The sequence below is a fragment of the Ptychodera flava genome, chromosome 8 (assembly GCF_041260155.1).
Source record: "Ptychodera flava strain L36383 chromosome 8, AS_Pfla_20210202, whole genome shotgun sequence".
Classification (NCBI taxonomy): Eukaryota; Metazoa; Hemichordata; class Enteropneusta; family Ptychoderidae; genus Ptychodera; species Ptychodera flava.
The window spans coordinates 1,867,646-1,885,000 of record NC_091935.1 but is presented as its reverse complement, the minus strand read 5'-3'; the positions used below and the strand labels follow the sequence as shown (position 1 = coordinate 1,885,000).

General features: G+C 38.0%; 1 protein-coding gene and 1 long non-coding RNA gene across 3 annotated transcripts in view; both read left to right on the top strand.

Moving 5' to 3' along the window:
* Window positions 1-786, top strand: part of LOC139137869 (L-rhamnose-binding lectin ELEL-1-like) — a 4,201-nt gene extending 3,415 nt beyond the window's left edge. For both annotated transcript variants that reach the window (XR_011553466.1, XM_070706142.1), the window contains one exon: window positions 468-786. Coding sequence is in view for 1 of the 2 variants with exons in the window: in XM_070706142.1 (XP_070562243.1) it covers window positions 468-502 (35 nt within the window). In the remaining variant the exon portion in view is untranslated. The remainder of the gene's footprint in view (window positions 1-467) is intronic.
* An 8,424-nt stretch (window positions 787-9,210) lies between these two features.
* LOC139138165 (uncharacterized) lies at window positions 9,211-14,951 on the top strand. Its single transcript, XR_011553543.1, has 5 exons — window positions 9,211-9,388; window positions 11,501-11,575; window positions 13,266-13,547; window positions 13,776-13,822; window positions 14,330-14,951. It is a non-coding gene; the product is annotated as an uncharacterized lncRNA (long non-coding RNA).
* The last annotated feature ends 2,404 nt before the right edge of the window (window positions 14,952-17,355 follow it).

The following is a 17,355-nucleotide window of genomic DNA, read 5'->3' as shown; positions in this document are numbered from 1 at the left end:
ACATCACATCGGATTGCATCACATTACATCACACCACACCACATCACATCACACTACACCACACCACGTCACGTCCGTCACGTCACGTCACGTCACGTCACGTCACATCACATCACATCACATCACATCACATCACATCGGATTGCATCACATTACATCACACCACACCACATCACATCACACTACACCACACCACATCACATCACATCACATCACATCACACCACACCACGACACATCAGATCACACCACACCACGTCACCTCACATCACCTCACATCACATCACATCACATCACATCACATCACATCACATCACATCACATCACATCACATCACATCACATCACATCACATCACATCACATCACATCACATCACATCACATCACATCCATAAATTTCAGAGTCGGTAGCAGTCTTCGGTGTATCTTTGAAGGTATCTATAAATCGACATTTTTCTTTTGTTTCAGTAAACACAATAATAGAAGTGTATCCGGGCAAATAATCTTTGACGTGAAATTACTTAGATTATGTAGCTGTCACTATCGGACTCGTCATCTTCCTGACTTCATCAACAGACGTAAATCACACACCTACATTTGCATTATTTAGTTGTATCTGGCGGACTTTGGTTTCATCGCCATAGCAGTTGGCCTTGACCTTTCGATACTTTTGGTCTGTATCACTTTTATTGTCAGAATTATTGTAGAAAACAGTTAACTGATTTTTTTTCTGTCCTTGGTCATGTCTGTATTGTCAGAATAAACTTCAGCGATATTTAACCGGCAATTGACGTATTGGTAGTGTCATTGTATTAATCGAAGTCAATGTTATGAAGTTAAAATGTGGTCTACGATGTATAATGTGGAATAGGATGGAAGATATCAAAAGCCAATAACCAAAAAAATACAAGCCAATCTTCTGAAAAAGGTTTTGGATCCCGTAATTAAACGGACAAAGTCGGCCATTTTTCATGAATTTTGTATGATACGAGATACTACTTATATTGATTGACATGTTGAAAGATACTGATTGAATGGGTGACCATGCATATATTCAACCCCGGTTTTAAACATGATAAGCGAAACTAATTTGTCTAAAACCGGGGTCGAATATATGCATGGTCACCAATTCATTCAGTATCTTTCAACATGTCAAACAATATAAGTAGTATCTGGTATAAAATAAAATTCATGAAAAATGGCCGACTTTGTCCCTTTAAGCCATATTATCTTTGAAAACGCACCATTTCAATATTTGGTATTGGCTTTGATGAACTAAGTTCAGGCGCTTATATGCGAATCTTTGCTGCGGCGATATATGAGTTTGCAACTCGAATATCATTTAATCTTTAAAATCTAAATTGTACGTTCGTCGCCCAATGTTTGAAGAGCGTCCTGTTGTCACACCTTTTTAAGTACTTTCACATTGATTGCATTTGATATAAAAACCATCTCATCTGACAAAATACAAACTCGATACAGCTAATGGGACTTTAACATGATGGAGATGTTTTATCCCTACTCACCAACAAGTGCGATTGTCCGATACTGAAATAATTCAAGAGTTAGATTGATGGAAAATTGATTAAAAATGATTTCAACTGAACGCTCCCTTACGGTATGCAGCTGGATCAAACTTCCCGGCACCGGAAATGGTAGAACGCCCTCTACGCCAAAGACAAAAACCCTAAAGTACCTTTTAACATTCTGTTATTGTTAGCAATGGATTAAAAAATGAAAATCATAATAAGGAAGTATGCGCCTCGAAAGTGAAAGACTTATTAAACCTCTACTCAAACTTTCCTCGACGAATCTTTCAAGCATTCTCTTTCAAAATCAAGAATAAAATTCGGGGGTCACAGTGCAAATTTTGGCACTAGAGAAATTATCCAAGATTACAAATATTTGAAATTCAAAATAAACGGCATCCCTGCGTTAACTCTATGGAGAAAAATTAAATTTTCGATTTTCCAAAAACCACGACGGTGAAAGTCTTTCTTACACCAAGAGTTTTAAAATGAACCCCCACAAGTGGCATATTAGAAAAGAATTGCAAAAGTTTGAGAGTCCAAATATCTGTCCCGAGGCGCCTTAGTTCCATTAAAAAACGGGTAAAGTTAGAATGCAAGCGGTATGGTATCAAAAAAGGGTCACAGTTGCCCTGCCAATAAATTAATGACAAAGACGTTCCACTGTATTCCACCTTCAAGCCATGCACGACACTAACTCTCGAACGTTTCAGTTCATAACCTGCCATTAATATTATGACCGATAAGAAACACGAAAAACATTTTGGTTTTGTTTCCCAATTAGGCCCAGCAACCAATATCAATTACTCTAACTCGCTTTCCAACGAGAGACAATTTTTGTCGCAGCAATTAATCATTTTGGCTTAACTCGATTTGCCGGCAAACGCCGATAAATAAAACTGCAATATTTATATTTTATTTTTCCACGCACGGATAAATAAGGCGCTTCATTACGTCATCTAAGGATGATTTAGAGTAGCTTGGAAAGTCATATATTCGTACACGGTGACTCAGTCATATTCAAAAGAACTTTGTAGTTTGAAAAAGGTGTTTGTGTGTTGACTTTAACTTGTGAGCGAGTTTACAATAATGACAGTGATAATTTACATATGAAACCCAAAGGTTTCCCAAATGTAGGATCTTTTCTGATAGAAATACAGGTAAAAACTTCCACCTTTCATATTGGTAAAAACGTTTTGTACTGACAAAAATAAACAAGGCTCCAAGTAAAGTGAATTGTGATCTTTTAATCCTTGGTATTAACAGCTATTCTTTTAACTCGCCGTACAAAAAGGTTTTGAAAAAACAAATGTCCATAAAATTAGAAAATATTCATACTACCATCAAGGGGTTTTGGGTCTGCCATTGTTCTGGGAATTCAACTTGCTTGTTTCTGATTTTCTTGACGCACGGTGTAAAAGCGAGAGTACCTCAAAAGTTGACACACAGTTTCTCCACCATATAAGCATGCGAGCAAACCCCAGGTCCCCCTATTCCTGAACCATGAGGTGACACCGAGGTTACACCTGAACTAAGAGGTGACAAGGAAAAAGACAATGACAGTATCTTTATTGATTTTTGAGAAGCACCATTGTTTCCGGTGCTGGCACATAAATGTCTTCCTCCTGTCTAAGAATTAGTCTGTCTTCTTTCCTTTTCTTAGCTTTTCGTCGAATTTGCTACTCGTGCGTGATTTTCTCTTCTTCATTGCTTGGCAAACACCAAATGTGTCTTTGTATTGTTCAGACAATTTCTGAATTTTCCCGAGCCAACTGTCACATTCCGGTTGCCTACTTCTTAAGCGATCTACATAGAATATGTTCATTTGGTTGTTGAATACACAGTATCTGAATTCTAGTTAGAGTGTGTAAACTTTGAAATCGTATTATTATTATTAAACAATGTGAGGTTCATTGTTTGCTATCCCCTTCACAAAAATAAATCCATCATAATAACCAAGTGTCTTGAATAACTTTGTGTTTCGTAATTCAATAACATGTACGATATGTCTGTATAAAAATCGAAAACCTTTTCAAGGTCACGGTAAAATTATGGAGAGGGGAAGGGTCATGTTAACCCTTTGAGCGCCAAAGTCAACTTTTTCACATTTATAAAATGTACCCTAGTCAATTTTTTCAGATTTCTGCTAAAATTTTGATGAAATTTTTTTTTCTATATGTTTTTGGTGTATGAGCTGGTTCTCGAAATAAATAAATAAATAGAAAAGAAAATAGAAATAGAAAACCTGTAGCCAATTAAATGTAATGTCCGTTTGGTCAAAAATAGTCAAAAAAATTACAGAAAAATTCATAAAAATTGTTAAAATGTTGCACTAAAATTTTGTGGGAAAAATTAGGGGCGACTTGCAGCGATTTCGAAGCTGTTATCCTATTGGTTGGCTGAATCTTTACCAATATAATTAAAACAAGGCAGTATTGCTGAAGGCAATGAGTACTTGGGCCGAGATAGAGTAATTTTGAGGACTGTACTACTATTCAAATATGGTCTTGAATTTCCTCCTGTCAATTAGGCATTTGATTAACTGGTTATTAAACGAAGCAATGGCATGACAACGGCAAAATATGTCTAGCAACTTTTGTGGAGTTTGAGGCAGGGGTTCTTTATTTATAGTGAAACTGCTTAAACTCCTTAAATATTCAAATTACAGCAAATTTCTTTTGTTCTCGATGGTAGATGTCTAATATTTAGATGGGCATATTTAGATTTCTACCCTATAGTTATCCCTATATACCAAAAATCGGACATCCAGCTCTATTGGCTTGCTAAGAATTAGATATGCGAATAATTAATGAGGTAAAATATGTGGTGTCATAAGGTGTCCCATCATACCAAATATGAAGGGTGTAGCACTTGTGGTTACTGAGTTGTGGACAAATATATATATTTGATGTCAAAGGTCATTGAGGTCACGTGACATTTTGTCAAAATAATTGTATTGCTAAGTTATTCCTATATACCAAAAATCAGACCTCTAGCTCTATTGGCTCGCTCAAAATTAGATATGCGCATAATTAATGAGGTAAAATATGTGGTGTCGTTAGGTGTCTTATCATACCAAATATGAAGGATGTAGCACTTGTGGTTACTGAGTTGTGGACAAATATATATATTTGAGGTCAAAGGTCATTGAGGTCACGTCACATTTTGTCATAATAATTGTATTGCTAAGTTATTCCTATATACCAAAAATCAGACCACTAGCTCTATTGGCTCGCTCAAAATAAGATATGCGCATAATTAATGAGGTACAATATGTGGCGTCATAAGGTGTCCCATCATACCAAATATGAAAGGTTTAGCACTTGTGGTTACTGAGTTATGGACAATAATGTATATTTGAGGTCAAAGGTCACCAAGGTCACATGATATTTTGTCAAAATGTCTGAGATATCTGCGTGAACCGATGGACTCACTGATGGACTCACGGACGGATATGACCCAATCTATAAGCCCCCTGGACTTTATCCGTGGGGACAAAAAACTGTGTCACTGCATCCTTTAGGCAATATGAATACGATGAGAAACTAAATTTTTATTTTTCTTGGCCTTATAAATGAAAGTCTATGGAGAACTGCCTTAACATTGGGAGTCTATGGAGGTGTAAACTAAAAAGTCCTCTAACACGGCCAAATTCGATCGCATTGTGAAACAAATCGACGTGCATCTGTATGGGGTTGGGTACTATTCTTGTGCAAAGTTTGAAAGAAATTGACCAGGGCATGTCTGAGATATCTGCGTGAACGGACGGACGGATGGACTGACATGACCAAACCTATAACTCCCCCAGGACTTCGTCCGTGGGCACTAAAAACAACGCAACAGTTATTACAGCTACACCGGCGGTAGGTTCATATCCAGAGCCCCGTACGGTCTGCCGCCGTCGCTTGAAAACAATCTCATAAACCTGGCCATATGGGCAACTGTGTGTGAGCAGCTGGAAGCTTGACTTCCCGGAGAAGGCGAGCTGTCACGTTCAAGCTCAGGATTATTTGTCGATCAAATTTCAGTAAATTTACCTTACCTAGATGAAATTTTGTCTATATGCTGAAATTTCGCCGACGTTTGACAAAATTGCATCGATTTTTCAGGTTCATATCCGACATTTTTGAGTTTTGAGTGCAGACAGAAATAAGTTTTGAGGCAACATGGCTGCGACCCCATGTTGACCCCTAGCCCTGCGTACGATGCTATGTGCTACAGCTAACACACAGCATCGTACGCAGGGCTAGCGAGAGAGTTGCCGACATCGACGGTTATTTACGAGAAGTGAATAAAAGACTGTCATTTTTGGAAGCGATCGAGTAGCTGAGGTAGGCTGGGATACGACTTGGGCCCAAGAACGCTGAATTTCGGCAGTAATTTGGCTTTTTACGTCAAGTCCCAAAATGGAGTTGAAGTCACCGACCCTACGTACGCGTACGGGTCTTTGCAGGGCTGTGGAGAGCGGGGCGATTAGCTGTAGCGGAACACACAGCATCGTACGCAGAGCTAGTTGACCCCAAGTGAAAATGTGTTCGCGATCAAATCTTCCTATATTTTTTTCAGAATTTTTGACAAAATCATTGCTTCTATACATCTTTTGTAAAATATAAAATATTAATATAAAAATGCGATGTGCCATGTCTCCAGATTTCTAAAATATCGTTCGTTGACCGTTCGACGGAATACTCATTTCGCAAACTTGTGACGCAGTTGAAATTCAATACTGACCGCCAAATAATCTTAATGAGACTAATCATTCTAGACATCCTCCAAATTATCCAACCATTCGCGTTAGAGTTCAGCTCGCTTAGAGGATCATAACATTCTTCGGCCTTCGTTTAGATCGACCCTAATCTCTCCCATTTAGGAAATAAATACACAAGCTACCTTCACAAAACTTCGTGCACCATCCAGGACCAAACACACTACAAATCTGTCTTGACGTCATCATCTCCTTACATGGTAATCGGCATACTGTATTTTTTAGCAAAGGAGACACAGAATACGTCGGAGTATTCAGTTTCAAAACGTATTACATTGTGTGATGTTGTCAAAAAAAGGTAATGTTACTGCAGTGGTATAAATTACAAAACACAAAAGTTCAAATCAGTTTATTTTGGACTGGCTTTACCCAACATTTCATATTGTTTCTTATGCCAGATTTGACCACGTGCTTACTGGCGACCCCTTTACATGCAAATTTTGTGTCAAATGGTGTGTTCTCTGGAAAAAACAAACGTACGATTTCTATATGAAGGAGGCGAAATTTGCCCTCAAAACTCGAAACCACCCCTTTACGGGGTGTACCTAGCTATTTTGAACGAGCTTCTCGAATCTGCAGCTCTATTTCGAAATGATGGTCTGGTTTTCTCAGCTCAAGGATAAGTGTTCTCCATCGCTGTGGGCATTACTATTCTCAACTGGGGGTACAGTTTCCAGTCGTAATGTTTTTCATTGTGTCCGGGATATAAAACCTTTCCTTTTCACAATTTTACTTCGGTTAACACTAGTCCACATCTTGTCAGCGATTAAACATGTTTCAAGTTTAAATGTTAAATTCTTGTCTCGAGCCCTCTTGTTCGACCAAACTGAAATTACCCCTCCCACTTTGGCTCGTCCAGTGGGTGTAGCAAGGGTCGTGCCATCGCCTAGGAAACGGAGGGTGCATTAATTGTTGCATTTCGATGCACATTTTGATTATATTCAGAAGATTTTGGGCAAAAACTCAGATAGAGAAGCATTAATATTCACATCTCACTTATTCAAGACTGGCTGAGAGCAGCACTTCCATTCAGTTAACATCATTACGCCATTTATTATGCCAAGAAAGATGAAGCCAAGACATTTTGCCCTCCCTGGTCTCAGCCAGGAATGGTTATACCTTACAGAGTTTTTCCCACGGAATGAAAACAAATGTACTTGGGCTGAGGCCCAAGTACAACAATACAAATAGACTCCCTAAGTCGCTGTGAATAGTGACAATGGACCAATCAGATATAACCTTGCAAACACGCTGCGAGTCAGCCGAAAAATTACAGCACTCAAAGGGTTAAATAAGTTTGGTTAAAGGGGAGCAACATATTTTAGAAAAAAGGAATTGAGGCAAGGATAAGATTTCAAACAAACGACATACTCCGGTTTCCTCTGGCCCACCCCCTTATAATAAATGAAAACTCTCTTTGGTACGGCTACGCCTCTTGAGTATCTTACGATAGTGCGCGCATCGAATAAGAACCTTGTGCTTATACACCCCTACCCCATCCCTATCCCTGGGGACGGATTTTTGTGCTATCCCCTATGTGCAACATTCGCAATATAGCACGGTTGGAATAGGCACAAGTTCTGAGCAAGAGAGCAATTCACTTTCACGCCGTAATTTCAATTTGATGTTATGATATAAAAATTACACTCAGCAACGGTATACCACGAGATTTTTACAGGTTCACTTGTGCTGTCGCTCGTGCACATGTGTCGTGAACTGGTCAAAATCTCGTGGTATACTGATTGATTGCCTAAATAATGTGCCAAACAAATTCGGTGTGAATACGAACTTCTTTTCGACCCCTCTAAAAACTTGTAGAACAACATTTAACACTGATCATATGTTGGTTGTTTCAACATTAATTTTCAAAGCGGAGCCTCTAATCTGAGCGTGTGGATATTACTGACAGGCTAAACCCTTTCTTGTAAACAAGCCAAATGTGTCGGTCATCTCAATCTGACGAAACTATGAGTTCGACTTTATATGATGAATTTCACAGATATCAAACATGTTGGTGATATTTCGGCAACAGTCGAGTAACGTGTTAGAAGGGATGTAAGAACAAAGCAAGACACACATCCGGTACTATCATATTAGCACTGAAGTTATGTAGGTTAAATGTTTCTCAGAATATTGAGGAGTTTCTCTTTCCTTTTCGACCATTCTTCGAATTTGACGATAAATGACGGATGTAGTTCCGATATTGCTTATCACAATCATGAGCTATTATAGTGTACCCATATCTTGCCATCCTGTCCACTATACGCAGAACACATCACCATAATCTAAGGACAAAGTGTCAAGGGCAGATCATTTGATATGCTAGAGTGCATCGAAGATTGATGGGGGATCCTGTTTAGTTGGAATTATTTTTTCTTCTTAGCAAATACAGACTACTTTTTTCCCCTGGAGGACTACAGCATTCAACTTTCCGAAACATGGCTTTTCTTTGCGCCAAGTTTCCCTTTGCTGACAGTAAAACTTTGGAGAAATCTACGGCTGCATTAAGCTTACATATGGAAGTTTGAAAGAATAAAACCAGCCTGTACTGCATGAAGATAGCTTGATCGAAGCCAAGCTGACTGCAATAGAAGTGACTGAGGTCTTAGCGTTCAGAACAAACCAACGGATATTTAAAAAAGACTGCGCTGTGCATAGAGAGGGGAGGATTTACAGTGTACATGTGAACTGAAGTGAAACGAACCTTTTTTTCCCCATAATCTTCAACCCCCCCCCCATATGAAATGGTTCAGCCCTATATGGAAGTTAAACACCAATACATGTAGTGTGTTCTCACCCGGACTTTAACCTTGTATTGTGATCAAATTACATCTTGATATAAATACTTGAGTATTCCAGGAAGTAGTGAGTTACTGTTCTACTTTTCTGTTCATTTTTATTGACAAACATTAAAACCGCTTCCTGCCATGATAAGCAAATCAGACAGACGTCTTCTGTACCGTCGTAAAACCGACTGGTATAAAAGCAAGGCAGAACACCAACATCTACACTTGGTCTTTCCCTCTCGAAGAACCGTGACGTTGTGTGTTGCTAAGGCGGCTTTGAATCCCGTACACTGACAGGACACCAGAACAGTGAGTACTACGATAATTTTCTTTCATGTCTCAGTTTGTGTGAGAGAAAAACTGATGATGCAACATGGAACGTATTGATGACATATAATTTAAGGTAGGAATGGGGACAGATATTCTGACTCTAAAACTTTTACAATGCCTTTCCGATCTTCTACTTGTGGGGTCTTATCTTAAAGCTTTGGTTTAAGAAAAAAACACTGTCTTAGTTTTTCGAAAATCGAAAATTTTATTTTTCTCTGTAGAGTGTACACAGGGATGGTGGCCATTTCGAATTTCAAATATTGCTTAAATCTTGGACACGTTTCTCAAGTGCCAACATTGGCACTGTGACCCCGGATTGTTTTTCTTGATTTTGAAAGAGAATGGTTGAAAGATTCTTCGTGGAAAGTTTGAGCAGAAATTTAAGTCTTTCACTTTCGAGGCGCATACTACCTTAATACGAAGCCGTACTGGTCTGACGGAGCCACGCACGGCATCACTGGCACGTTGTGGGTTGAAATAGGAGTCACTTCACATATCGGGTCTACCTTAGATGTAGTGAGTGGATCATTGTGGTTGCGTTATATTTGATTGTGATTTATGGGCACAGTTCCGGTGCAAAAGAGGGGTACAGATAATGATCTTTAAGGTACATTTTAAATAAGGCTGAGGATCATTTTCTGCATCGACTGAAGTCATACCATACGAGAAACCCAACTCTAAATCAAGTTAAAAAATCACAATTAACTGTTAAGACAGAACACTGCTCGGGGACAGATATTCGGACTCTACCAACTTATGCAATTCTATCAAATACTTCGAAAGTCTCCGCTGAAACGTACAGTGCCTTGACCTTGACCCTATCACTTCGCTCCGGTGGCGGGGTTAAAATCGTAAAAGTCAAAACCAGCCCGTAAAAGGCAGGAATCCTGATGTTGATTGTAGCACCTAGACACTCCACCTATAAAATGCTAAGTCTGTATGTCCTCAGTGTACATTCTCAACAAAGTTATATACATTTCTAGACTTACATAAATACAGTCTTCCTCGCTGGTCAAAACGAGTGACGGAGCATGACGATAGCTGAAAATTTCAATTTTCTTGAAAGGATCCACAATAATTGTAAGGTAAGGGTGGTTAAAATACGCGAGGCAAGGCGTTCCAGTAATCGAGGTAAACGAGGCATTCCCCACTCTTCTGGCGCAACACTTGTAAACCCCCATCCAACCCAGTATGTTTGAGAGACTACCAATTATAGAAATGAAAAGGCACAAGGAACTGTCGACAGTTTTGTGATACAGATTCATTTTTCGCTCGTGTGTAGAGTGAGGAGCAACGTTGGAAGATATAAAATTTCCGCGGTTTGTAGAACAACCAGTAGTCTTTGCACCTTTTGTGAACAAGTAGAAGAGACCTTGACGCTTCTTTTTGTTCAATGTGAGAGTATCCAGTGTATTTGGAATGGTTTTGTTTTGTTATGGGGTGCTTCGACTGAAGCCCCACGGAAACTATCCGCTAAACAAATTTTGCTGGGTGACACATCTTTCTCGGATCTTATGAATCATCTGTTATTGATAGTGAAGAAAACAATTTTTGACTGTAAAATAAAGAAGATGATCCCTTCTTTAAGATAAGTCAACTTAAATATTAGACCTTCAAAGCAGTCTGAACTTTATTGCAAAAAGAAATGAGAGATATAGAAAGTTTATAGACAAATGGTCTGATTTTGAGTATGACTCCTCTGTCAGATGCAGGAGTCTTATGTGTGTGTATGTATTTTCTTTCTTTCTTTTTTCAAATAAATCTTCTGTTGTAAAGAAAGGGAAGAACTCGAAATAAAAAAAATACCGCCAATGGCGCTTGGACATAATGACCGCCTGGTATTATCGGCATTAATCAACAACCCCACTCACTGTGAATTAGACAGACCATGAAGTCAATGTGCAACATATAGCTGTTAGTATCTGGAGTTATTTTTTATTTAATTCACTGATTTGCCAGTGAAAGTAGATCCAGCATTTTGATGTCACGCCATCCGTACAGATATCTCAACACGCAATACTTAAATGTGCTCTCTCTCTCTCTCTCTCTCTCTCTCTCTCTCTCTCTCTCTCTCTCTCTCTCTCTCGATAGCTAACATGAAGATATCAGTGAGCCTAGTGTTGATTAATGTGGCTGTTCTGCTAACCTTGGTCGAATCACAAGCAGGTGAATTTTGATTTTGAATATTGCTCTTCCAATTATTATCATAATTGCGTGTCCTACTTTTGAAGAAAACTACTTCACTTCAATCAACCTAATTGTGACTGGCAGGATTCTGAAAATTGATACTTAAGGAAGCATTCGCTTTTAACAGGGAGGGGGTCGGTGGAAATCGGGGGGGGTTGACTTACATGAAACTGTTTTAGGGAGGTCAAAGTTTACAATCTATGATTGGAAGGCGGGTCAAATTTTACAATGGTTTGTATGGAGTTATGGAAAAAATTGACTTTGTAATTTCACCGAAATGTTACTTAATTCACCATACATTGTAGTCTATGAGGAAACTGTGAATGATTTCTTTTAATTACAAAACTAGCTGAATTTGTGTATTTATAGCCTCTTGATTATTGATATTAATGTACTTGATTAGAGTAGGGTGGTTACAAGTGGATAGTTTTGTGAGAAATTGGATTTTGGAATTTCACAGAAATGTTGATTCACGATACAATATGAATATAAATATTTTTTCCGATACAAAACTATGTAAATCTGTGTATTTACGTACTCTTGATTATTGATATTAGTGTACATGATTATACTGGGGCGATTACAAGTTCATATGTAAGCAAGAAATTTGATTTTGGAATTTCACCAAAAATGTTGATTGTACATTGTGATCTGTGAGGAAACTTTGAATATTTTTTTCACAGTACAAACTAGCTAAATCTGGGCTTTAAAAAAGTTTGACAATTTATATAAATGTTCATGATGAAAATAGTATGTGTGAAAGAGCAGATCTGAAAAACAATTATGATATTGGAATTTCACCCGAGTAATTATTTGTAAAGTTCAAAAGGATTCTTTGAAAGTTCAAAGGTCAAATAGGAAATTATAAGTCAATTGAGATATTATTGATACGGACTGTGACATCTGGGGGAGGGTGTTGTTTGTGCATGAAAATTGGGTTGGGTAACTCTTTTTCTTGCAAGCACTTTTGAAGAGCCCAATTTTTCACTTCAGGGCCATAGGGTGCGAAAGGTTAATGAATCAAATCCGATGATTTTTTCGGGGGGTAACATTTGACAATTGATAAATTTGGGGGGGGGGGGGTCAAATTTTAGAAATTTGATTTGGAGGGGTGCTTTACATTTCATTTGTCGCCTAAGTTTCACCGACCCCCACCTCCTCCCCGTAAAATAACTAATGCTCCCTCAAATGAACTTTAAGAACTGGTGGGTAGGTAACAAGTGCGTGGTAATCTCTGAGAACTGGGGGATCATGCGTCGTTTCAAAGAAATCGTTGTATATTCATGTGTCAATCTGATAAGATGAGATGTAGAGTACGGCAACGTCTATACTTACACGGGATTCCTTTGCTATGTACTCTACATCTAATTTTAATCACTGCAGATTGAATCATGTGTCAAAGTGATGGCGGGCAAACGATTCTAGGAAATTTGATCTCACCTGTGTTTTGACCTGTTATCATCATGAATTTCTTTGTAGGCCTATACTTAGCAAGCCATAGCCTGTTGTGGTCAACTCTTCAATGTGTTTTTTTAGGGGTTACAACTCTTTTCACGGATACTTTTTCTTTCGATTCCTTCTTTCCCTCTTTTCTGAATCCCTTTCCTCTGCTCCTTCCTTGTTCCCCAAATATTAATTCCCGTCTGTTTAATTTGTTTCTTTTCCATAGGTCGTCTCATCGTAAAGCATGCATGTGAACATGACAGCAATGACACTGTTAACTTGTGTTGTCCACGCGGTGCTGCCATTCGTATCCTATACTCCGTGTATGGTCGGTTAGAGTCCAACGTCTGTCCATCTGGCGGCGACACAAATTGTAGGTCAGCGTCCAGCTTTCGCAAGACAAGTCGTCTATGTGATGGAAAGAACTCCTGCCAAGTGACAGCCAGTAACAGCGTCTTCGGTGACCCGTGTAAAGGAACCAGGAAATACTTGGAGACTGTTTATGAGTGTAAGTTGCCGTTTTGAGTGACTACGGCTTACTTCAGTTTGTTTTCGTCATTGTCTTACAATTATAATAGAGTTTGTTTGTCAACAAAATGAAATTATCGGCTGCGAGGTAGTGTCTCAAGAAGTGCTGATTCATATTTTACTGATATTAAACTCTCTCTCTCTCTCTCTCTCTCTCTCTCTCTCTCTCTCTCTCTCTCTCTCTCTCTCTCTCTCTCTCTCATTGCAGGTGTCTATAGCTGAAGACGCTAATGAAGTCAGCCATAGACCTGCAAGGTAAGCGAAACTATCAATTTTCTGTCTCCATTATGATACAAATTAGGGCACAGTACTGAAGATTTCCCATAATTCATCATGATTTTTACACACTGAAACTCCTCAGTGAAATCTACTGTCTCCCGTGTGTATACAAATTCACAGACTAGTTTTTTTAAATTCTGAAATCGTACTTTTGAGGACCCGTTCTTCTCAATTTCCATTTTATATGATTTAGAAAAGTATGCTTCATTGAGAGAGGAGATAGTATTTTTGTAAAATTTTCCACTGATTGTGTCTTCAGCCATACAGAATAATGTAATGAAAAGTAGGGAGACTAGTTTCACCTGTTTTATGAAACAAAAGGATATTGATTTCTTCCAAAACAGGAAGACAAAAGAAATTTGCATCCTAAGTTAGAAATTAGATTCTAAAGAATCCTCATCATTTTTCCCAAAGCACAGCCTGCACAATCATGAAATGTGTTTGGTTCTGAACAATTAATACTATTTCCTGCTTCTGTTTCAGGATGGAGGAATGGAGGTCACAAATAACTGATAATCAGTTTCGAAGTACATATAGAGATTGAAGATTGTCTTTCAACAAGAAATAGAGTCCATCTCCTTGTTACGTTAATAGCTTAGAGATACTTTACTTCTCTCCATACTTTAAAGGGCCAGTAATGCTAATTTTTGAAGATTTTCCTTTTTAAAAATTTTTTTATACCAATTATAAATTATTCTACTCCAAAAAGAAAGTTGAAACATCCACTATTTAGCTTGGCAATAGAGCGTCTATGTGTGTAAATTGCATTGTTATCCTTTAGATATGAATTCTATTCCGGACCAGAATTCGCTTCTCAACAATAACAACGCAGTTTAAACATGCACGGGTTAACATGCTCAATTCTGAGGTTATCAATATACTTTAGGGAGTAGACTCGAATTATGGTTGACATTAAAAACAAAATCATCAAAAGTCGCCGTTGCTGGCGCTTTGAGTATCACAATCTTTCAATACTAATCAATTTTAAATCCTTGAAAAAAAGACCAGCAGTAAGTGACAAGTGCTTTCCTTTATCTTCATGGATGTATGCAGTATTTTTAACATTTTTTTTAACATTTCCAATAAACCCTGGTAGTACATTGCATCGGTTTGTTTCAGAGTGTTACTATATTTATATCAATGGTCCTTTACGCTTCTGACTTACAAAAGCAATGGCAATTCCGGTCTTTGCTATTCATTTCTTCTGTCAATGCATGTTTTGCGATACGATTCAGTTTCCACCACGATAAACGATGCGTTCTCAAAATTCGACAAGACCAGAACGTTGGTTATCAGATAATCATATAAAAAGTGGAGAAGCAACTACAACTGAACCTAGCAGGTAATAAGATTAGACAAAGGGGCTTTTGTAAATTTCAGCACTTTTCTGCCTCTTTGCTAATAGAGAACATCTTGCAATCGAAAATCTTTATGGACTCAGTTTACATACACCTCACACATATTGGATACTTATAAACATTGTTCAGAGTACATCTAATACAAGAACAATACAGTGTACGCATCTTGGTTCGTCACTTCAGCAATGAAATGGATCGGCTACAAAGGTTGGAATTCTTGGAATTTTATCTATTTTCTGATGATACTACGAATTCATTTAACAAAGCAGAACGCAGCCCTATAGAAGTAAAACTCTGCAGACTTTTATCACACAGAGTCGTGTAACAACTAACCAAATATGTAATACAAATAAAATATGACACAACTTTCGTCCAGTAGAACCAAGTCAGTATGTTGACAAGGCCAATACGTAACATGATCTCATCATACTAGCAAGTATCAACACTTAAGCTAATATGGACATGATATCATCTTATACGGAGACAAATTTCTGAACTTTCAGTAATATGATTCACTAAATACAGATTTCAGCTATCGCTGTTTGCAGTGTTGATGTCATTCAAAACGCAAAGTTTCGTGCTACTGATGGATATTTCTCTGATAAGATCGCAAACCGAAATCACTCTTACAAAGACTTGATCTTCGCCAATATTTATTTCTTTTCGTAAACACGAAAGTTAAAGACATACTAGCACCATTGCTTCATATCTAAGGCCGGACAACAGAGAAAACAAGTCAACTGTTCCACACAATAACAACATCAACCCTCCCCATGAAATATTCTGAGACATTGCAGCATTGTTTCCCTTGTTTATTTTAGAAAAAAAATTATTTAGAACACAATTGGAACTAATGTGGGATAATTGGATGGTGTAGTAATGTCGATTTTATCGACAAACGTTATCTCATCTGCTTTTCTTTTTACATTACACACTTGTTTTTATGAGTAATTTGCGATATTGCAACACTCAGCTATATGGCACCTAACACTTTTGAGAAATTTGCAAAACATGAAAATCCAATTATACCAAATTAGTTCCAATCGTGTTTAAGCCTTTTTTCCACTGAAGCAACGATGAATTTCATTGAACACTATCAGGTATAAATCATAAAAATTGGATTTGCTGTCTCATTGTTTCACCTGAAAACTCGAGCAACAATAGTTTTTCTCTAACCTTACCTTGCTCTTTAATACACTTCAAAAAGTCAGACGAGTTGCAAGCAGCAGGCTAACTCGCCCAAAGTTTCAAGTTGCAAGTGGACAACTCTGAATAATTAATTACTCCCTCTGAGGGCGCTTTTTTCAAGCGCTCTCCAAAGGTTCAGAATTATCTTTGGTGTTAAGTATATTGTACATGTAGATATGTACCATTCTTGTCATTTTGAATGTCAGCACTTTATAACGGCTGTGGTATCAAACGTTAGCAGTATATTGTTTTCTTGAAAACAGACAAAATACACTTCTGCCAGTATTTGGACATTTTGCGTTAACTCACGAATATTACCAATAGAATTTTGCAGAGCGTTAGTGACAGAAAATACGACTTCTTGTGCTCTACATAAAAGTTGTCTTTGTCAGTGAAGCCCTGTAACTTATGTTTGCTGTGTTGTTCAGATGTTTTTCTCCGTGTAAACAGGCCAACTTTGGGAGAAAGGCTGTAAGCAGTCGAGACGCCTGACTCAATGACGCAAACGCAAATTAAAATTCTCTTGCGTTTTCACGGTATGGTCCAATCGTATCGGACTTCACAGTCAAGAAGAGCGCCCTCATATGAACATTTTAACGACTGACTGAAAACCTTAAATTGACATGATTCATGGAGTACAGCTACAAATGAAGGATGTAACAATCTACACTCCAATTCACATGTACCCTGACCCTAGATGAATGTTAAGTCCTATCTACGATAGGATGTCTTGCTCGGCTTTGAGGCTCGACAGTTTAAGGTAGAGTCGGACTTTGTATTAATAATAATAATTATTATAAAATAATAATGGGTTCTTATATAGCGCATATATCCACAGGTACTTGTGCTCAAGGCGCTTTACAATTATTATTACCCCTGGTCACTTGACCTACACAACAGCTCACATGAGAAGAAATGAGAGGAACCTTCATACAACCTTCCATATTTTGGCCTTATGAGTAT